The 22,925-nt window shown below is 48.9% G+C and overlaps 1 protein-coding gene across 2 annotated transcripts in view; it reads left to right on the forward strand.

The window, feature by feature from the left end:
- LOC140398395 (sodium channel protein type 4 subunit alpha-like) overlaps positions 1-22,925 on the forward strand; it is a 352,602-nt gene that overhangs the window by 220,480 nt on the left and 109,197 nt on the right. For both annotated transcript variants that reach the window (XM_072487039.1, XM_072487038.1), the window contains 2 exons: positions 19,095-19,535; positions 21,870-21,911. In XM_072487039.1, the coding sequence (XP_072343140.1) occupies positions 19,095-19,535; positions 21,870-21,911 (483 nt within the window). The remainder of the gene's footprint in view (positions 1-19,094; positions 19,536-21,869; positions 21,912-22,925) is intronic.

Genomic DNA, 22,925 nt, shown 5'->3' on the forward strand with positions numbered 1-22,925 from the left:
TAGGTGACCGATGTATTGCAAGTATTGCCAAGGATGAAGGAAATGCATGAGCCTACGTCTCTGGTTCCATTTGGATTCCATAAGAGTCAGCAGGAATTTAATCATGCCCTTGGAATGTCTTCTGCTCGGCAGGGTTCAAGAGAGGGTATTCTCTGGGGAATTGGCTTCTCTATCAATCAGTACATTGGTACTTAACATGCCTGTAGTGGATAAATAGAAATATCGGCTGCTATTTAGTTATCTTCATACTACACTTGTTTTCCTTTAGCACACCATTATGCATGTTTGCTGTATTTAAAACCTTATGATACACTGTACGCAATAATACACATTACTTTCTTTCATTGGCTAGTGTAACTTCAAATTACTGCTTTACTATACTTGAAGTGCTTTACTTTTAGAAAGTGCAGGTAGATTTTGGCCGGACTTCTCCAGTCGTTGGGATTCTCTTTTCCTTCGCACTCTTGCCCACAGGTTTCCCGGTGGCATGGCAAATCTTCAATGGGAAATCCCATTGACAAGTGGCGGGAAAAGAGAATCCCGCTGCCAGCGAACGGCATACTGCCAAGAAACACGTGGCTGGGGGACTGGAGAATCCTGCCCTTTATTTCTCAGTTATATGGTTCTGCTCGCTAGTCTACCTTGAGAAGTCCCAGGCCTCATTGCCATGCTGCAGTAAGTTGCCCTCACCTGCATCCCATTCGAAACTGGCATGATTGTCTTTTACTATTTGTTCATCAGGTGTAGACATCGCTGGTTAGGCCAGCAGTTTTTGCCCTTCCCTAATTGCCCTTGGAAAGGTGATGGTGAATTGCCTTCTTAAACCACTGGAGTCATTGCTGTGTGAATAGTTCCGCTGTGCTCTTCGGGAAGGAGTTCCATGGTTTTAATGAAGTGATGATGAAGGAACAGCAGCATATTTTGCAATCAGTGTGACTTGGAGGGGCACGTGAAAGGGGTGGTGATTTTGTGTGCCTGATACCCTTGTTTGTCTCGGTGATAAAGGCTGAATATTCGGAATGTTCTGTGAAAGGAGCATTGGCAAATTGCTACAGTGCATTTTGTAGATGGTGCATACTGTTGAAACTGCATACTGGTTCTGGAGGATTGAAAGTTTAAGGTGGTGGAAGAGGTGTCAAAAAGTGGGTTGCCTTGTCTTGGATGTGTATCTTGATTTGGTTGGCGATGGGCTCATCCAGGCAAGTGGAGAGTGTTCCATTACACTGCTGACTTGGGCTCTGTGGGTGCTGAGAAGACATTGAGGTCTGAAGAGTTGATACTCATCACAGAAATCCCAGCCTCTGACCTGCTGTTGTAGCCACAGTATTTGTGTGGCAGATCTGGTTGTTTGCAGCCAATGGTAATCCCCTAGGATGTTGATCATGCAGGGTTCAATCAGTGGGATGCTGTTAAATCCTGAGAGTAGCAGGTTGGATTTTCTCTTATTAAAGTTGCTCATTGCCTGTCACAAATGTAGCACAAATGTTATTTATCGCTTGTCATCCCAAGCCTGGTACAGACTACGTTGTTAGCTGAGGAGGCCAATCCCACTGTGGTGGCTGCACTGTGGAACTTTTGTTGGGTAGCCCCAAGGCAGCATGGGGTCATCACCCCCCCTCCCCCTGCCCCGAACACCTCACCCTCTTCCCATGGCACCTTCCCATTCAATCGCAGAAGGTGTAATAGCTGCCCTTTTACCTCTTCCCCCCTCACCATCCCAGGGCCTAAACACTCTCTTCAAGTGAGGCAGCCCTTCACCTGCACCTCCTTCAATCTGGTCTATTGCATTTGCTGTTCCCAATACAGTCTACTCTACATTGGAGAGATAAACGCAAACTGGGTGACCACTTTGCAGAACTCCTTGGATCCATCCGCAAGCAGGACCCAGACCTTCCTGTCGCTTGCCATTTCAATTCGCCGTCCAGCTCTCACGCCCACATGTTCGTCCTTGGCCACTGAAATATTCCAGTGAAGCACAGCACAAACTGGAGGAACAGCATCTCATCTTCCGATTAGGCACGTTACAGCCTTCTGGACTTAACACTGAGTTCAATAACTTCAGACGGTGAACTCTCCCCTCCACCTTCACTCCGCTTTTATTTCTATCAATTTATTTTCATTTCTTCCATTGATCTGTTTTTCTCTCACCATTGTCCCCTCCTCCCCCCACCCCTTTTGGGCCATCTGTTCCCTGTTCCTTGTTTGCCATTTGACACATTGCTCACGTTTGTTCTGCCATTCACATATTCTATTCTCTTTTTCTAAAAATATATTTAGAGTACCCAATTCATTTTTTCCAATTAAGGGGCAATTTAGCGTGGCCAGTCCACCTAGCTGCACATCTTTGGGTTGTGGAGGCGAAACCCACGCAAACACAGGGAGAATGTGCAAACTCCACACGAACCCCCGCCCCCCTCCCCCTGCTGCTGACGCTTACTCTTCTGCGAAGAAGTCAATAAATGGCTGCCACCTTCGGGCGAACCCTAGTAGCAAACCTCTCAAGGCGAACTTGACTTTCTCTAGCCCAAGAAAGCTCGCCATGTCCGATAGCCATACCTCAGCCCTCGTGGCTTTGAGTCCCTCCATGCTAACAGTATTCGGCGCCGGGATACCAGGGAAGCAAAGGCCAGAACATTGGCCTCCCTCTCTTCCTGGACTCCCGGGTCCTCCGAAACCCCAAAGATTGCCACCTCCGGGCTCATTACCACCCCAGTTTTCAACACCCGGGACATGACATCTGCGAGTCCCTGCCAATACCCCACCGAGTTTAGGGCACGACCAGAACATGTGTACATGGTTAGCCGGCCCTCCGGTGCATCTAGCACACTTGTCCTCCAGCCCAAAGAATCTGCTCATCCGGGCCACCGTCATGCGACCTTAAATTGGATCAGGCTGAGCCTGGCGCAAGTTGCGATCGTGTTTACTCTGCTCAGGGCTTCTGCCCAAATACCGTCCTCCAGCTTCCCCCCCGAGCTCCTCCTCCCACTTAAGCTTCAGGTCCTCGGTCTGCGTATCCTCAGCTCTCATTAGCTCCTTGTGGACGTCTGAAACTCTACCCTCTCTCACCTCTCCCCTAGAAACTACCCCGTCCTGCCTCCCCTTCGGCGGGAGACATGGGAAGGACGGCACCAGTCTGCGTACAAAATCCCTCACCTGCAAGTATCTAAAGTCGTTCTCTCTCATCAGCCCAAACTTCTCCTCCAGCGCGCTCATGCTCGGGAAGCTCCCTTCCAGGAACAGATCCCCCATCCTCACAACCCCCACCCTCCTCCACAGTCGAAACCCCCCGTCCATGTACCCCGGGGCATATCGGTGGTTGCCGCAGATTGGGGTCCACACCGATGCTCTTACCTCCCCTACATGCCTCCTCCACTGGCCCCAGATCCGAAAAGCTGCCACCACTATCAGGCTAGTGGAGTACCGTGCCGGCGAAAGCGGCAGAGGCGCCATGACCAGGACTGCTAAGCTAGTGCCCCTGCACGAAGCAGCCTCCATCCGCTCCCGAATCGACCCGCACCCACCATCCATTTCCTTATCATCGCTATGTTGGCCGTCCAGTAATAGTTGCTGAAGTTCGGCAACGCCAGCCCCCCTTCTCCTCGGTTCCTTTCAAGCATCACCCTCTTCACCCGCGTGGACTTCCCTGCCCATACAAATCCCAGAATAATTAATTTTATTCAGCCTCTTAAAGAAGGACCGCGGGATAAAGATGGGGAGACACTGAAAAACAAACAAGAACCGCGGGAGAATCGTCATCTTAACAGTCTGCACCCTCCCCATCAATGACAGTGGGAGGGCATCCCACCTCCGAACCTCCTCCCTCACTCGTTCCACCAGTCGGGACAGGTTGAGCTGATGCAAACTGCCCCAGTCCCGTGCCACCTGAATCCCCAAATATCGGAAACTCTCCCCCACTAGCCTGAACGGCAACCCCTTCAGCCTACTCTCCTGCCCCCTCGCCTGAATTACAAACAACTCGCTCTTAGCCATGTTCAGTTTGTATCCGGAGAACCGGGCAAATTCCCTCAGGGTTGCCATAATACCTTCCATCCCCACCATTGGGTCCGATACATATAACAGCAGATCATCCGCGTATAACGAGACTCTATGTTCCACTCCCCCCCGGGTCAGCCCTTTCCAGCCCCTAGAAGCTCTCAGTGCAATTGCCAGCGGCTCTATGGCCAGCGCAAACAGCAGTGGGGAGCGAGGGCTGCCCTGTCTTGTCCCACGGTGCAGTCTAAAGTATTCCGATGTCGTCCTGTGCGTCCTTACACTCGCCTCCGGGGCCTGATACAATAGCCTAACCCAGTCGATGAACCCCGCCCCGAACCCGAACTGTCCTAGTACCTCCCACAGATAATCCCACTCGACCCGGTCAAAAGCCTTTTCAGCATCCATGGCTACCACTATCTCTACCTCCCTACTCTCCAGGGGCATCATAATCACGTTGAGCAGCCTTCTTATGTTGGCCACCAGCTGCTTCCCCTTTACAAACCTGGTTTGGTCCTCCCCAATTACATCCGGTACACAGTCCTCAATTCTAGTCACCAAAATCTTGGCCAGTAACTTGGCGTCTACGTTAATCAAAGAGATCGGCCTGTTTGACCCACAGGCCTCCTGGCCCTTATCCTGTTTCAGAATGAGCGAGATGGTGGCCTGCAACATCGTCGGGGGTAAACTCCCTCTGTCTCTTGCCTCGTTAAAGACCCTGACCATCACCGGCCCCACTATCCCAGCAAAGGTTTTGTAAAACTCTACCGGATACCCCGGGGTTTTACCCGACTGCATGACCTTCAGGCCCCCCAACACCTCTTCTATCCTGACCAGGGCCCCCAGTCCGTCCATCAACCCCCTCCCCACTCTTGGGAAGGTCAGTCCGTCCAAGAATCACCTCGTTCCCCCGGGTGATTCCGAAGTGTACAGCTTCCTATAAAAGTCCCTAAAGACCTTGTTCAGCCCTGCTGGATCACCCACTAGATTACCTTCCCCATCCACTACCCTCCCTATTTCCCTGGCCGCTTCCCTCTTCCTCAGTTGCTGCGCAAGCATTCTACTGGCCTTCTCCCCATGCTCATAAATCGCACCTTTTACCTTTCTAAGCTGCTCTACAGCCTTGCCTGTCGTCAGCACCCCAAATTCGGCCTGTAGCTTCTGTCGTTTCCTGAGTAACTCTGGCCTCGGGGATTCCGCGTAACTCCTGTCCGTCCATAGAATTTCCTTAATCAGTCGGTCCGTCTCTGCCCTATCTGTCCTGTCCCTATACGCCCGGATTTAAACCAGCTCCCCTCTCACCACTGCCTTCAGTGCCTCCCAGAGCACCGCTGCCGAGCCTTCTCCAGTATCGTTCACCTGCAGGTAATTCTGCATGCATTTCCTCAGCCTCTCGCACACCACCTTGTCCGCGAGTGGTCCAACTTCCAGCCTCCATGGTGGGCGCTGAAATCTGTCCTTACAAAACTGCAGGTCTACCCAGTGCGAAGCATGGTCCGATATGGCAATTGCCAAATATTCTGCCCCCACCATTCCGGCCAGCAGGTACCTACTCACAACAAAGTAGTCATTTCGGGAATACACCTTGTGGCCCTCGCCGTTGGCCGGCTAAATCTCCAGGGATCTGCTCCACCCATTTGCTCCATGAACCCTCTCAGTTCCTTGGCAATCGCTGGCAACCTGCCCGTTCTTGAGCATGACCGGTCCAGGCTCGGGCCCAGGACCGTATTAAAGTCCCCGCCCATGATCAACTTACGCGAGTCCAAGTCGGGGATCTTCCCTAGCATCCTCCTAATAAAATCCACATCGTCCCAATTAGGGGCATACACACTGACCAGGACGACTCTCACCCCTTCGAGCTTACCCCTCACCATAACGAATCTGCCACCCCATCCACGACTGTGCCATCCGCCTCAAATTGTACCCTTTTATTAATCAGGATCGCAACCCCCCTCATCTTAGAATCAAGCCCCGAATGAAAGACTTGACTGACCCAGCCCTTCCTTAACCTAACCTGGTCTGCCATTTTCAGGTGCGTCTCCTGCAGCAAGACTATGTCCGTCTTCAGAACACGCAGATGCGCAAACACACGCACCCTCTTCACTGGCCCGTTTAACCCCCTAACGTTCCAGGTGATCAGCCTGGTTGGGGGGCACTTCGCCCCCCCCTTTGCCGATCAGCCATCCTTGGCCAGCCGCCCAGCCATGTGTCGCGTTTCCTCTGGCCCGCCTCCTGGCCGGCTCCACCCATGACCTCCTCACTGTTACATGCCCAGTTTCCATCCCCGACAGCAGAACAACTCCCCCCCCCCCCCCCCCCTAGCAACACCATCCTATCACCTAACCCCTACCCTAATCTAACTGTGTGGACACCCCCTACCTTGGCTCCCATTGACTAGCTGCACTCAGCTAGCCTGGGGCTCCCAGCCCCGGCGCCAGCGCGTCTCCCACCAATTGTTCCCAGTCACCCCTCCCCCCCGACCCCTCCACACCACTTCCCCAGATCAGCCCTACTTAAGCAAACACTCTATACAAGTCATATACAACCCCCACAACAGCACAATTCAAGTTAAACAAGAAAAAAAGAGATAAGAAATAACAGGCCCTCTTCAGTCCTGCCCAGACAGACACAGAAAAAAATTGCACAAAGTTCCCCTGAAGCATCCATTTTAACCCAACGCTTTTAACTGTTTTCTTTATTAATTCCCCCCAGCAACCTCCAACTCAGCAAAGAGCCCAAACAGGAAATATTCAGGTACACCATGCAAAAAGCACGCAAAAAACAACAACAACAAAAAAAAGATACATCCCAAAATGGGAGAGACACCACATATACTTAAAAGCTCTAACATGAGTCCGAACATCCTGAGCTCAGGGCCAGCCCTTGCTTCTTAACGAAGTCCATCGCCTCTTCGGGTTCCTCGAAATAGTGGTGCTGACCCTTATACGTAACCCACAGTCGCGCCGGAAAAAGCAGCCCGAATTTCACCTTGTTTTTATACAGTATCTCCTTCACCTGCCTGTAGCCTCCGCTCCTCCTGGCCATCTCAGCGTTCAAATCTTGGTACACGCGCAGGGTGGTATTGTCCCAAGTACAGCTTTGTGTGCTCTTTGCCCATTGCAGCACCCGCTCCTTGTCCAGGTACCTGTGGAACCGGACCACCATCGCCCGTGGGGGACCCCCTTGTCGCGGCTGCCTCACCTGCACTCTGTGTGCCCTGTCCACCACCGGCAGGCGCGGGAACACCTCGTTCCCCAGCAACTTCTGAAACATACCCTCTACATACGCGGCAGCGTCTAGCCCCTCTGCCCCCTCCGGGAGGCCCACGATTCTCACGTTCTGCCGGCGAGATCTGTTGTCCAGGTCCTCCAGCCTTTCCAGAAACACTTTTTGCTGGTCCCTCAGCCTCTGAATTGCCACATCCGCCACCGTTTGAAAGTCAGCCTGCTCCTCCACTGACTTCTCCAACTGCTGGTGCTTCTCAGCCTGATCATCCAGCCTTTATCCCATCCGATCAATTGACTTCTGAAGCGGCTCCAAGTTGTCACGCTTCAGAGCCAAAAAGCCTCCTGCATAGTCTGCAGCAGATGCTCCATTGTGGGCTGGGCTGTCAGCGCCTTGCTCTGAACTTCAGCCATGCTGGTCTCTCTCACAGCCTCCACTGTGCCCTTACTCAACCACTTCTTCTGCTGTTTAGGTCCATACAATTCTGTACGGGTCCAGTGCCCGAGTACTATTGCTTTCCAGCTCCGCGCTCAAAAGGGCAAAAAAGTCAGGGAAAAGGTCCAAAAGTCCGTCCGAAACAGGAGCCACCAAATGTGCGACCTACTCCCTCATAGCCGCCACCGGAAGTCCACATTCTAATCTCTTAATGTGCCACTATCAGCACCCTTCTTAGCCTTAATTACTCCATTTACATGCCTTTTGTCTTTCTGTCCACCATATCTTTGTCAATGTCCACCTATCGCTGGCCCTCTGTCCACCTCAGTGCTTCATGCCCCCCCCCCCCAACCACAGTATAAATCTGACCCTATTTCCAGTTCTCTCCAGCTTTGACAAAGAGTTATGCAGACTTGAAAATTAGTTCCCTTCTCTCTCCACAGATGCTGTCAGACCTGCTGCGATTGTCCAGTATTTTTGTTATGTTTCAGATCCAGAATCGCAGTAGTTTGCTTTTATCCTACTTCCTGCAGTCGCTCAAAAATAATTATTTATTTACCATTTTGTGTCTGTCTCTACACCAGCCAGTGCAGCTGAACATGCACCAGTTATCCTCAATACTGCAACAACATCCTATGTGCACCATAAGAAAACAATTTGCATAGACAAATGAAGAGCCCATCAATTAGGTGAAAGCCTGGGTCACCCAGGAGGAGCCTTACAGTCAGGTGGGAAGTGGTAGAATGGCTCTCCTCTTTTTCATTTCTCAATTGACCTCAGCAGGTTTTATTTCAAAAGAATGTATGCTTGCCAATTCAGAGAGTGTTAAGCAGTTTAAGTCCTGTGACTGTAGAAGACATACGCACACAGGTTTACTAGAACGAGTGGCACAGTGGTTAGCACTATTGCCTCACAGTGCCAGGGACCTGGGCTCGATTCCGACCTTGGGTGACTGTGTGGAGTTTGCACATTCTCCCTGTGCCTGCGTGGATTTCTTTTGGGAGCTCCAGTTTCCTCCCACAGTCCAAAGATGTGCAGGTTAGGTGAATTGGCCATGCTAAATTACCTCTTACTGAGGATGGCACAGTGGCGCAGTGGTTAGCACTGCTGACTCACGGCGCTGAGGACCCGAGTTCGATCCCAGCCCCGCGTCCCTGTCCGTGCGGAGTTTGCACATTCTCCCCGTGTCTGCGTGGGTCTCACCCCCACAACCAAAAGATGTGCAGCGTAGGTGAATTGGCCATGCTAAATTGCCCCTTAATTGGAAAAAAAATAATTGGGTACTCTAAATTTATAAAAATAAAAATAAATAAATTGCCCCGTAGTGTCCAAAGACGAGTAAGTTAGGTTGAGGGGTTATTGGGATAGGGCGGGTGAGTGGGCTTTGATGGAGTGCTCTTTCAAAGTCTCTGTGCAGACTCTTTGGGCCAAATGGTTTCCCTTTGCACTGTAGGGATTCTAAAAGACTTTCAAAGGAAAAGAGTAACAGAATCTTTGCAGTGCAGAAAGAGGCCATTCGGCCCATTGCCTCTGCACTGACTCTCTGAAAGAACATTCTACCTACTCCCACTCGCCTGCTGTATCCTTGTAACTTTGCCCATTCTTCATTTTCAGATAGCAATCCATATCCGTTTTGAATACCCTGAGCGAACCTGCCTCCACCTTTCAGGGAGTTTGTTCCAGACTTCAGCCACCCTCTGGGATTAAATAGTTTTCCTCACATCACTTTTTGTCCCATTATTTTGAACCTGTGCCCTCTAACTCTTGATGTACTCTTGGGACAAAACAGTTTCTCATTATTTGCCCTGGCCATACCCCTCAGGACCTTGAATACCTCTATCAAGTCTCCTCTCAGCCTTCAAAAACAGACCCAATCTCACCAATCTATTCTCATAGCTGCAGTTGTTTATCCCGGCCATAATTCTTGCAAATCTCCTCTGTACTCTCTCCAATAGCTTCACATCCTTCCTCAAGTAAATTGCCTAGAACTGGATGCTGTACTCTAGGTGAGATCAAATGTGATTTATATTAGTACAACAAGACCTCAGTACTTTTGTACACAATGGGCGCGTTAACTAAAGGGTTACAAGGGGCTGGATTCTCCGATTTGAAGACTAAGTGCTGACGCCGGCGTGGAAACAGTGGCGTTTTACGCCCGAAAAAATGGCGGAAAAGCAACACCGATCCATTGTTTGGTGGGGGGCTAGCAGGCACAGAGTGTAAAGCCCCCGGCGTTAGCTGCGGATACGGCCGGAGAATTGCCAGGAGCGTGGACATGCATAAGGCGGCAGCCTGCAGCGGCTGCGCGGGGACCCAGCCTGCCAAAAACTGCCCCCCTTTGACCGGGCTCGCCACCCCCGGGCCACCCCCCACCAGTGCCCCCAGCCCCCGGCAAAGCCCCCCTGCCCGCTGAATGGCTCCCACACGACTGTGGCCGCACTGGACTCAGTCCATAGCCATCACACCGGATCCACAAAAATAAATAGCATGTGTGACCCCCCCCCCCATCGGAAACCCGGCCCCTCGGGGGTGGAGCATCGGGGAAGGGCCACAGGTGATGCCCTGAGGTGTTATGGAGGGGGCGGAGCATCGCAAAAGCAGCACCAACCCGATCGCGGTGCAAACGGGGATTCTCCGGCCGATCGCCAAACGTGATCGGAGACCAGAGATCCCCGCCCAAAGTCTCATAGCAAACGTGTTTAACCACGTATTTCCCGGTGCTCCAAGTGCCTAGAAACACATGTCTATACAACGGCGCTCAAGTTAAATAACGGTCCTCAATGGGGAATTTTTTAATGGTGCCCCAATTTCCGAGGTTCCCGAAGCAACCCCGACCCCCTCAAGTCCCAACGCAATGTGGGAAGGTTTCCCGCCCACCCCCCATCCCAACCCCGACACCCACACAGGGCACCCCAGCCTGATCACCAGCACACAAAAGATGCCAGCTTGGCACCTTGGTGGTGCCAACCTGGCACCCTGACAGTGCCACCCAGACACCTCAGCAGTGCCAGGCTGGCACCCAGGTGGCACTGCAAGGTGCCGGGTTTGCTCTACCAAACTGGCAGTGCCAGGGTGCCCAGGTGGCACCAACAGTGCCAGGGTTTCACCCTGCCCAAAGGGCATGCACTTGGGGGCCTCTGATCCCCTGGGAGACCGCCACGAGTGCCATTCCATCTGGTCCCTGTTTCTGAGAATCAGTGTTGAACAGCACTCGCTCAAAGTCTCCGAGTCAAAGGGGATAGATCCTTGGTTACCTCGGCAATCTGCACATTAAAGTGAGACTAAATATGTCGCTCTAATATGCAGATTTGCTGAAACATCGTTCCTGCCCATGGGTGGGATTTACATCGCAAGATCTCGAGAGATCTCGCCTGATCTCGTATGGCGTTGCAAGACGGATAGTTCCCTTGAGCGGGTTTCCCGGCTTTTAGTCCCACGCTGCACCCTGGCAAGCTGCTTTTCGGACGCAGCTCAGCCATCAGATCGTGCTCAATGTCACTATTAATAAAATCTAGGATACTATAGGGCTCTCTCAATGTCCCCTGCTACCCTCAAAGACCAAGGTCTCCTTGTTCCTGCCTCTCCTTTCAAGTTTTTGTCTTTGTTTTATACTCCCTCTCCATATTCGTCCTGCCGAAACATCACTGGAGTGAACTTCATCTGCCACTTGTTTGCGCTATCCACCAATATGTCTATATCCATGTGAAGTTCAAGACTATCCTCAACATAGTTGACAGTACGTCCAATCTTCATATATCTGCAAATTTTGAAATCATGCACTGCACACCACAGCCTGGGTCATTAATATATATCAGGAAAAGTAACAATCCCAACATTGACCCCTGGGGACCTCATGTTTCCTGTCACTCAGGATAATTTCTTATCCAAGTGCCTACTTTCCCTTTTAATCCATGAGCTAGAATTTTTGTCACAAATTTTTCTCATGCGGCACCATATCAAATGCCTTTTTGAAAATCCATCAACCGTCTCCATTGCCACCTCAAAATACTCCAGAAAATTAGTTAAATGTGATTTTCTCTTAATTAATCCACACTGGCTTTCCTTAATTATCCTGAACTTGTCTAATTAACTATTGATTTTTATATTTATTGGACTGAACACCTGGGCCGGGATTCTTCCCTACCCGGCGGGGGGTCCCAGCGGGATGGAGTGGCGGGAACCACTCCGGCGTCAGGCCGCCCTTGAGGGGCTAGGCCCGCGCCGGCGTGGTTGGCGCCTCGCCGTCCGGCGGGAAAGGCCTTTGGCGCCACGCCAGCCATGGGCCGAAGGGACTGCGGCTGTCGGCGGAAGTCCGCGCAAGCGTGGGAGCATCAGCGGCTGTTGACGTCATCACCGTGCATGCGCAGTGGGGGGTCGCCTCCGCATCGGCCATCGCGAAGGCTATGGCCGAGGTGGAAGGAAAAGAGTGCCCCCATGGCACAGGCCCGCCCGCGGATCGGTGGGCCCCGATCATGGGTCAGGCCACCGTGGGGGCACCCCCCGGGGCCAGATCGCCCTGCGCCCCCAGGACCCCGGAGCCCGCCCGCGCCGCCAGTCCCGTCAGGAAGGTATGTGGTTTGCTTCACACCGGCGGGACTGGCATGACAGCAGCTGGACTTCAGCTCATCGCAGGCCAGAGAATCGCCGGGGGGGGGGGCGCCAACCGGCGTGGCGCGATTCCCGCCCCCGCCGAATTTCCGGTGCCGGAGAATTCGGCAGCTGGCGGGGGCGGGATTCACGCCACCCCCCGGCGATTCTCCGACCCGGCGGGGGGTCGGAGAATCCCGCCCCTGATCTGAATAAAAATGCTTCAACAAATGCATTCATGATTTTGCACACTTAAGCAAGTTACAAAGGGGAGACTAGGTTTAGTCATTGAACAGCCCAAAAAAGGTCCATTAATATCGTATTCAGTAGATTGGATGATTTTAGACTAGGCTGAAGTATCTTTCCAGAATTCTGCACTGGAATGTTTTACGGATGTTGATAGACAATTTCTATTTGATCTCCTGCAGTTGCTGGTTTGGTATTTAGAAACTGCCCGCAGCATATAACTGTTCGAAAAATAGGCAGTGCTCAAACTTGCAGGATGGATTGAGAGAGAGAGAGATAGAGAGCCCACTCAGGAACCTTGTCTAAGGACGATTTTCAGCCCGCGTTCGCCGGCATAGAGAACGGCGGCGCAGGCGGAGAATACGGCGAGAATCGGAAAACATTATTCTCACCGGTGAGATTGTAAGTATAGCTCCTATGGGTGGGGGAGGGGGGGGACATGTCCAGGCAGCACCCTGGCGCTGACCCCTGGCACAGGTTGGCACTGCCAGGTTGGCACTGAAAGGTTGGAACCCTTGGCAGTCCCGACCTCGTAGAGCCAACTGTGGCAGGGGCAGTTCCAAGGGGTGGGCTCTCTGGGCAGCCCCATGGGAGGGGTTCTCCTTTTGTGTGTTTTGGAGGATTGATGCCTGTGAGGGGGCGTGTGCTCCTGCGTCTGTGGTGGAGGAGATGGGGGGGGGGGCGGTCTCCCCATGGCTCCAAGGGAGGTGAGAGTGAGAGTGGGTCACCACAATGCCTACAAGGGGGATGGGGGTGAGAGGGGGGTTGCCCATATAACTGCAAAGGGGTGGGAGTTAGAGGGCGTCACCCTGATGCTTGGGTGCCCCGATGTTGGCATTGTGGGGAAAGAACTCTGTGGCTTGTGCTGTAGTAGGGGCGGGGAGCTCCACATGCTTGTGAGGGGGTTCCTAACGTGTACGTGGGGGGAGCGGGGTTTGGATGCTGGGGGCTGTTCAGTATCTGTGCTGATTGGGATGCCCTTTAAAGATGGTGCCCCGATCTCGGTAGAGCTCAGGCCCCGCCCTGTCAGAGTGACAGCATAAAGTCCTCCCACTGATTTATTTTCCTCAGAGGGGTTCAAGATCTCTAGTGAAAACTGCTCTGTGCAGCTGGAGAGCACCACGCGGGATCTCAGTCAGAGCCTGATGGCGTGATTCCACCCTCCTCTGTGTTCCCTCTTCTTCTCGTATCTGGTCTGCAGATAGACTGTATTTAAAACACAAAAGAGGGTTAGTTAGCTCATCACATGATCGATCCACATCACATGCTCATCTCTCACCAACTAGTCAGTTACCTAAACATGTTCATAGCGAGTTGATTCCAGGTGCATGGTTCATGGATGATTATGGCTGGGAGAGTTGCATCCAATGGTTTGTTCCACACCTAGTTGAATGCACAGGTGTTATCTGGATGTTTTGCGAATGGGTCAGGAGATGCACCATTCACAATTCTGTCAGGTGATTGTCTCTGATGGGCTCTTCTAGACAACCTGGCTCCTTTACATTGGTGTTGTAACTTGCAGGATACAGCTGTGTTAATGTTCAGTCATCTCAGAAGCTACTGTTTTAAATCACTGAAATGTTGTTGTTCAGTCTTTTAAAACTCATCCAATGGTTTCAGCCCAATAAATATACAAAGTCATTTTCAATAAAGAGTATGGCTTTTTAAGGGAAGGCTGTAGCTAATTTGCCGGTAAGCTTATCACAGCTGTTTAATCAGATACTGCCATATTTCCTGAGGGAAAACCAAGACCAAATTGGATCTTATATCTATGGATTCATTAGCTTATTGCAAAATAATATATATAATGGTATTGCACATCTTTGGGATGCACTGCAATTAGAAGAATACTTGTAATTTGGCCCAGGCCTTACCTTTGTGGGCCTGTTTCATACGGGCCATGGAGGTCTAGGGACTCGAACACAATGCTTAAACCCTTATTCACATTAATTTGAATATATCAGAGATTTCTGTACTGGCTGACTTTAATTTCTTGATTTGAGATGTGTTCAGCAACAATCCTTCCGAAACCGGCACGACCAAATTCAAACAGGACAAACCTGAAAAAAAGCAATATGAGCGCAGGAAGACTTAATTGTGACCGCTCTAAGGGCCAAAATAGTTAGGTTTTGAAGTCAGGGCACGAGTTGGACTTCCCTGCCAAATAATAAATAAATAGATTTCCCTCAGGAGAAAAGGTTGTTAATTATCCTTTACTAGTCCTTACTGTCAGAGAACTGGTGTGATGGGCCAGTGTTTAGAGAACCCCAAAGTGTATCATGGAGTTCACCTGACCCACAACTTTTAATAGATTGTGGTACGGGGAGCACACGGCCCACTCTACAGGTGTGGTACAGCAGAAATGGAAAAGTATTTTTTAAAGCAAAACAATGTTTATTCTATGAACTCAAGTTAACCTTTTTAAAACATACAGTGAACATCTTAGCAACCATCAATTCAAATATAACCCCCAAAGAATACAACACTAAGTAATCCTTAAACTGTCCTTTAAACATCCATAAGACTTTAAAAAAAACTTTTAACAGAAGCACATCAGGTTAAAGTCACTACTGAGAGCAGTTATTAGTTTTAAATCACCAAAGGATCAATTTACAGTCTTTAGATTACAGAGAGAGAGACTCATATGCCTTCTGGCTGTGGCTGCAGCTATCTAGCTCTGAAAACGAAACTAAAGCACACCCTGCAGCAATCAGCCTAAAACTAAAGTAAAAAGCTGACAGACAGCCTCGCTCCATCCACACTCTGACATAAGACCATAAGACATAGGAGCGGAAGTAAGGCCATTCGGCCCATCGAGTCCACTTCACCATTCAATCATGGCTGCTTTCAACTCCATTTACCCGCTCTCTCTCCATAGCCCTTAATTCCTCGAGAAATCAAGAATTTATCAACTTCTGTCTTAAAGACACTCAACGTCCCGGCCTTCACCACCCTCTGTGGCAATGAATTCCACAGACCCACCACTCTCTGGCTGAAGAAATTTCTCCTCATCTCTGTTCTAAAGTGTTATTCTAAGGCTGTGCCCCGGGTCCTAGTCTCCCCTGCTAATGGTAACAACTTCCCTACGTCCACCCTATCTAAGCCATTCATTATCTTGTAAGTTTCTATTAGATCTCCCTCAACCTCCTAAACGCCAATGAATATAATCCCAGGATCCTCAGACGTTTATTGTATGTTAGGCCTACCATTCCTGGGATCGTCCCTGTGAATCTCCACTGGACCCGCTCCAGTGCCAGTATGTCCTTCCTGAGGGGTGGGGCCCAAAATTGCTCACAGTATTCTAAATGGGGCCTAACTAGTGCTTTATAAAGCTTCAGAAGTACATCCCTGCTTTTATATTCCAAGCCTCTTGAGATAAATGACAACACTGCATTTGTTTTCTTAATTACGGACTCAACCTGCAAGTTTACCTTTAGATCCTGGACTAGGACTCCCAAGTCCCTTTGCACTTCAGCATTCTGAATTTTGTCACCGTTTAGAAAATAGTCCATGCCTCTATTCTTTTTTCCAAAGTACAAGACTTCGCACTTGCCCACATTGAATTTCATCAGCCATTTCTTGGACCACTCTCCTAAACTGTCTTTCTGCAGCCTCCCCACCTCCTCAATACTACCTGCCCCTCCACCTATCTTTGTATTATCGGCAAACTTAGCCAGAATGCCCCCAGTCCCGTCATCTAGATCGTTAATATATAAAGAGAACAGCTGTGGCCCCAATACTGAACCCTGCGGGACACCACTCGTCACTGGTTGCCATTCCGAAAAATAACCTTATATCCCAACTTTCTGCCTTCTGCCTGACAGCCAATCGTCAATCCATGTTAGTACCTTGCCTCGAATACCATGGGCCCTTATTTTACTCAGCAGTCTCCCGTGAGGCACCTTATCAAAGGCCTTTTGGAAGTCAAGATAGATAACATCCATTGGCACTCCTTGGTCTAACCTATTTGTTATCTCTTCAAAGAACTCTTAACAGGTTTGTCAGGCACGACCTCCACTTATTAAATCCATGCTGATTTGTCCTAATCCGACCCTGCACTTCCAAGAATTTAGAAATCTCATCCTTAATGATGGATTCTAGAATTTTGCCAACAACCGAGGTTAGGCTAATTGGCCTATAATTTTCCATCTTTTTTCTTGTTCCCTTCTTGAACAGGGGGGGTTACAACAGCGATTTTCCAATCCTCTGTGCCTTTCCCTGACTTCAGTGACTTTTGAAAGATCATAACTAACGCCTTCGCTATTTCTTCAGCTATCTCCTTTAGAACTCTAGGATGTAGCCCATCTGGGTCTGGAGATTTATCACTTTTTAGACCTCTTAGTTTCGCTAGCACTTTCTCCTTTGTGATGGCTACCATATTCAACTCTGCCCCCGACTCTCCTGAATTGTTGGGATATTACTCATGTCTTCTACTGTGATGACTGGCGCAAAGTACTTATTTAGTTCCTCAGCTATTTCCTTGTCTCCCATCACTAGATTACCAGCATCATTTTGGAGTGGCCCAATGTCTACTTTTGCCTCCCGTTTGTTTTTAATGTATTTAAAGAAACTTTTACTGTCATTCCTAATGTTACTGGCTAGCCTACCTTCATATTTGATCCTCTCTTTCCTTATTTTTCTCTCTGTCTTTTCGATAGGTTGTGAATCCCTGGATGTTTAAATGCCAGTCCTGAACCCCCTGCAACCTCATCTCTGTGATGCCTACCACATCAGACCTGCCAGTCACAATCTGGGCCACAAGCTCATCTACCTTGTTCCGTACACTGCGCGCATTTAAATATAGCACCTTTAACTCTCTATTGACCGTCCCTTTTTGTTTTCTTAGTGTGGTGGACATTGGTTTACTGAGCCTTTCCATACGCTGTGTCATATTTTGTGAGATGGGGACTATCGTAACCTCTCCTGAGTTCTGTCTTTTTGTGCGTTTTTGTATTCCTAAGCAGCTACGCTTCCCACTGATTACTTCACCTCTTGGTTCCCTGACTTTCCCTTCCCCCCCCAATCTCTAGTTTAAAGTCCTATTGACCACCCTATTTACTCTTTTCGCCAGAACACTGGTCCCAGCTCGGTTCACGTGGATACCATCCCAACGGTATACGTCCCCCCGTCCCAAAACTGATGCCAGTGTCCCATGAAAAGGAACCCCTCTTTCCCACACCACTCTTTCAGCCACGTGTTAACTTCCCTTACTGATAAACACCCATTTCTTAAAGGTACATTTCGTAAACACCCATTTCTTAAAGGTACTCAACTCGCCCCAAGAAAAAAAAAAACCCATCAACTTCAAGATAGTTTCATTTTTCACCTTTTCGCTATCCTTTAAGAAATGCACACAGTAAATATACAGATCCACAGGTTACTGAAAGGGGCAACACAGATGGAGAAGGTAGTCAAGCAGGCATACGGCATGCTTGCCTTCATTGGCCGGGGCATTGAGTATAAGAATTGGCAAGTCATGTTGCAGCTGTATAGAACCTTAGTTAGGCCACACTTGGAGTATAGTGTTCAATTCTGATCGCCACACTACCAGAAGAATGTGGCGGCTTTGGAGAGGGTGCAGAATAGATTTACCAGAATGTTGCCTGGTATGAAGTGCATTAGCTATGAGGAGCGGTTGAATAAACTTGGTTTGTTCTCACTGGAGTGATGGACATTGAGGGGCAACCTGATAGAGGTCTACAAAATTATGAGGGGCATAGACAGAGTGGATAGTCAGAGGCTTTTTCCCAGGGTAGAGGGGTCAATTACTAGGGGGCATAGGTTTAAGGTGCGAGGGGCAAGGTTTAGAGGAGACGTACGAGGCAAGTTTTTTACACAGAGGGTAGTGGGTGCCTGGAACACGCTGCCGGAGGAGGTGGTGGAAGCAGGGACGATAGTGACATTTAAGGGGCATCTTGACAAATACATGAATAGGATGGGAATAGAGGGATACGGACCCAGGAAGTGTAGAAGATTTTAGTTTAGACGGGCACCATGGTCGGCACAGGCTTGGAGGGGCGAAGGGCCTGTTCCTGTGCTGTACTTTTCTTTGTTATTTGATCTTTTGTTCTACTCCTTAAGCTGTCCTTTTAACATCCATGAGGCTTAAAAAAAAAACTTTTTAACAGAAGCACAGCAGGTTAAAGTCACTACTGAGAGAAGTTATTAGTTTTAAATCACCAGAGGATCGATTTACAGTCTTTAGATTATAGGGAGAGAGACTCATAAACCTTCTGGCTGTGACTGCAGCTATCCAGCTCTGAAAATGAAACTAAAACACACCCTGCAGCAAACAGCCTGAAACGAAAGTAAAAGCTGACAGACAGCCCAGCTCCACCCACACTCTGACATCACTGATAAACACCCATTTCTTTAAGGTACATTTCTTAAACACCCATTTCTTAAAGGTACTCTCACATGACACTGGGAAAACATCGATTGGTTTAGAGAAGACATTTGAAAGACAATAGAGCAAAAGCTCCATGGTGATTATGTTGTCAATCCCCAGGATTTTTGCTACAATAAAGCAACCATTCTTTTCCCCTTTCCTATGTGTTGTATATATTAAATGATAAGCCTACGATCATTGATGGCTACATTTTTGTCTGCAGGTGCTGAACCTCTTCCTGGCCTTGCTATTAAGCTCCTTCAGCGCAGATAATCTCTCAGCACCTGACGATGACACCGAAATGAACAACCTACAAATTGCGCTCAACAGGATCACCAGGGCAACAGACTTTGTGAAAGGCTTTGTTCTCGGCATCTTACGAAGGAAGAAAAGTGACCAGGAAGAGAAACAATTAGATGACTTATCTCCATCCAAAACTGGGGCTCTTGATTTTAACCACACAGACTCAGAGACTGGAAAAGAAGAGAGTTCTAAACTCGATGGGGTTACCACAAAGAAAGGGAAATACCTGCCGGCTCCAAGTGACCAAGTGGGACTCTTGGCCAATGCACACTTAACCGTGCATGTTCCTATCGCTGAGGCTGAATCTGATGCTGAAGAGGAAGATCAAAGCTCCGAAGCAGATATTGAGGACATTAACATGGTGAGAAGCAGGGTTAGAGTTTTGTGTACCTCATACACTTGTGTAATAAAATCATTCTTTAAATCGTGAGCACAAGATAGAATTAAATTAACAATTTCAGCAAAATTTAAAGTATAAATAGTTTCTTTCTCTCTATTTTGTGCTGATATCTAAGCCTCTATTTAAACTGGGTGTGGGAGGTGCGGGTGCGTTTAGAAGGGCTACCAGTATGAAAATGGAGAGACAAAGAGGTGATGGGACGTCCAAGTTCACTTTGCACGTTGGGTGGGGAACACGCCTGTTTTGCCTGTTTGTATAGAGGAGACTGTGGCGTAGTGATAATGTCATTGGATTATTAATCCAGAGGCCCAGGTTAATACTTCGGGGACATGGGTTCAAATACCTCCACGCCAGCTGATAAAAATTAAATTCAGTTAATAAAACTGGCCGCAATAATGGTGCCAGTGACAGCTGTTGTCGATTATTGTAAAAGCCCATTTGGTTCACCAATGATCTTTCCAGAAGGAAATCTGCCGTTGTACCTTGTCTGGCCTATATGTGAATCCAGACCCACAGCAATTGGGGTTGACCTTAACTGCCCTCTGAAATGGCCTCGCAAGCCATTTAGTTCAAGGGCAATTAGGATGGGCAATAAATGTTAGCCCGCCAGAAACCCACATCCCATGAAAGAAAAACCGCAAAGGTAATATTTTTCTTAAACTTGCTTCAGCTTTTTCCAACCAAACGGCACCTCCCAGACATTCGTCCAGGATTCTCCATTGCGAGTTAACTCTGCTTACGCTGCCAGTGAGAATTGAGAATTAGACGCTCAGTCAATACTCCATTTACTGCAGTGGGAATGGAGAATCCCGTCGGCGTGAATGGGCAGAGAATCCCGCCAGTCATTAATATTGCATTGCAACACTGGTATAGTCATTGGGTGATGCCATTTAAATCTTAAGTGGACTGTCACTGTCTGCACTGACAAAACTGAAATGGCATTGGACAAGAATGGAGGAACCTCAGGCCAGTGGTGGACTCAAGTCTCTCCTGAGTTCGCCTCACATGCCATTCGCACTGGACAAGAAAAGAGGATTATAATCAAGGCAACTGGATCACCCTTCGTAGTAATGGTCACTTGAATGTTATCAGTAACTTCATAGCTTACAATGAATAGATTGATGATTTATCTTCTACGAAGCTAATAGGTGATTCTTAAACCTGAAATTATACCTATAAAATGTGATTTTGGTTCTTTCTAAAATATAGTTTAACTTTTTAGTAATAGTACATGCATCAGGGAGACAGTGAAACAGGGGGATGTTTTTACCTTGCAAGAAACTGAATAATTGTGTCTGTATTCTGAAGAAACGTTAATATGGCACCTTACATTATTGGCCGTTATAATTCAGTGACTAAAATATTTGCCGACCGACATAATGATGTAATATTTTATCTTAAGAGCTTTGGCAATATTTCAATGATTTTGCAGTAACAGTTGGTTGGAGCGTGAACTTTTCCCTTTGATCTGTTAAGATATAGAAATAAACTACCTGGGAAATTAAAAATATTCTGTGATGTGGTTTATAGGTTTTAACACTAGATAGTCAGCGACATTTTGGTTCAATATTATCGGATTATTGCTTCAGTCAAAACCAATCAACATTCTGCTGTTGAGGGTTACCAATCTCAGTTCTGACACCGAGTAGGGTCAAGGAACAGAGTCCAAGTTCCTCCTAACAGACCAGAGAGCATTCCTGCAATTTCAGTTTTTAAAAATTCACTCTTGGCAGGCAGGTACCGCTGGTGAGGCAAGCATTTATTGCCTATCCCTAATTGCCCCTGAGGTCATTCAGCCCATCGAGTCCGCACCGGCCCTTGGAATGAGAGCCCTACTTAAGACCACTCTGTCCCCATAACCCCACCTAACCTTTTGGACACGAAGAGGCAATTTATTATGGCCAATCCCTAACCCGCACATCTTTGGATGCGGTGAGCCACCGTCTTGAACCGCTGCAGTCCAAGTGATACAGGTACACCCACAGTGCTGTTAGGGAGGCAGTTTAAGGATTTTGACCCATGACAGTGAAGTAATGACGATATATTTCTAAGTCACGATGGTGGGTGGCTTGGAGGGGGACTTGCAGGTGTTGGTGTTCCCATGTGTCATCAAAACGCTGCATTCTCCGCATCATCGGTAACTCCCCTACCAGCGGAGTGAGGTGGAACATCTCACTCATTGTCAGAGGATTGATATTTCTATTGTTTGAGGCAGGGCGGGAAGGACCATGTCTGAATATGTCAACTTTCAGTTTGGTAACTTGACTAAAATTATATTTTGATGTTTTTCTTCAGGATCAGGATCTACTGCCAAAGAAAGACAAAGTTCTCAAACCTGTAAGTTTAAAAAAAATATATGTACGACTTTCACAAAAATTGGTGGCTACTTGGAATTTCTTTCCAACAGTGGAGCTGAATTTTTTTTTTATTTGTGTGTTATCACCGAGGAAGCATGGCTTACATAGTTACCTTGATGTCCAGTGTCTGTTGTTATTCTAGGTATATGTTAGACTTTTTCTACAATACAATGTGCTGAAGTTTCTTCAAGGAAGAATGTTATCCATGACAATTCATTTGTCTATATAACAGCAGTAATTTTGATTTCAAAACTCTGGGCGTGATTCTGTGACCCTGATGCTAAGTGTTGACGCCGTCGTAAATGCCGTCGCGTTTCTCGACGCCGTCAATATGCTCTCAGGAGCAGAAATGAAATTCTGACCCCTACCGGGGGCCGGCACGGCACTGGAGCGACCCACGCTGCTCCAGCTGCCGATCCCCGGCGTCAAACGTGTGCCGCAGGTCTGCGCATGCACAGTGGCACCGGCGCCAAAGCACACATGCGCAGTGGGACCAGCACGATTTCCGCGCATGTGCAGTGACTCCCTTCTCCGCACCGGCCCGACGCAACATGGTGTAGGGCTACAGGGGCTGGCGCGGAACAAAAGAGGCTCCCAGCCCGAGAGGCCGGCCCGCCGATTGGTAGGCCCCGATCGCGGGCCAGGCCACAGCGGAGGTCCCCCGGGCGCCGGATCCCCCCCCCCCACCCCACCAGGCCGCCCCCGGATGCATCCACGCTGAGGTCCCGCCGGGTAAGAACAGGTGTGAACGGCGCCAGCTGGACTCGGCTTTTTTGGTGTGGCCGCTCGGCCCATCCCGAGCCAAGAATCGCCCGTAGAGAGAATCCTGCCCTATGTCATTTGCTGTGAACTTCATTGTGATATCCTGAGGGCATGAATCTTTCTCTAATAATGGGGTAATTACTAACCACCTGAAGGGAGTATGGCACCTCAACCAAAGGATGGCAGCAGCAATAATGCGGCCTCCTTCAGTTCTATAGTGCAGGTTATATAC

This window comes from Scyliorhinus torazame, chromosome 21 (assembly GCF_047496885.1).
Source record: "Scyliorhinus torazame isolate Kashiwa2021f chromosome 21, sScyTor2.1, whole genome shotgun sequence".
Taxonomy (NCBI): domain Eukaryota; kingdom Metazoa; phylum Chordata; class Chondrichthyes; order Carcharhiniformes; family Scyliorhinidae; genus Scyliorhinus; species Scyliorhinus torazame.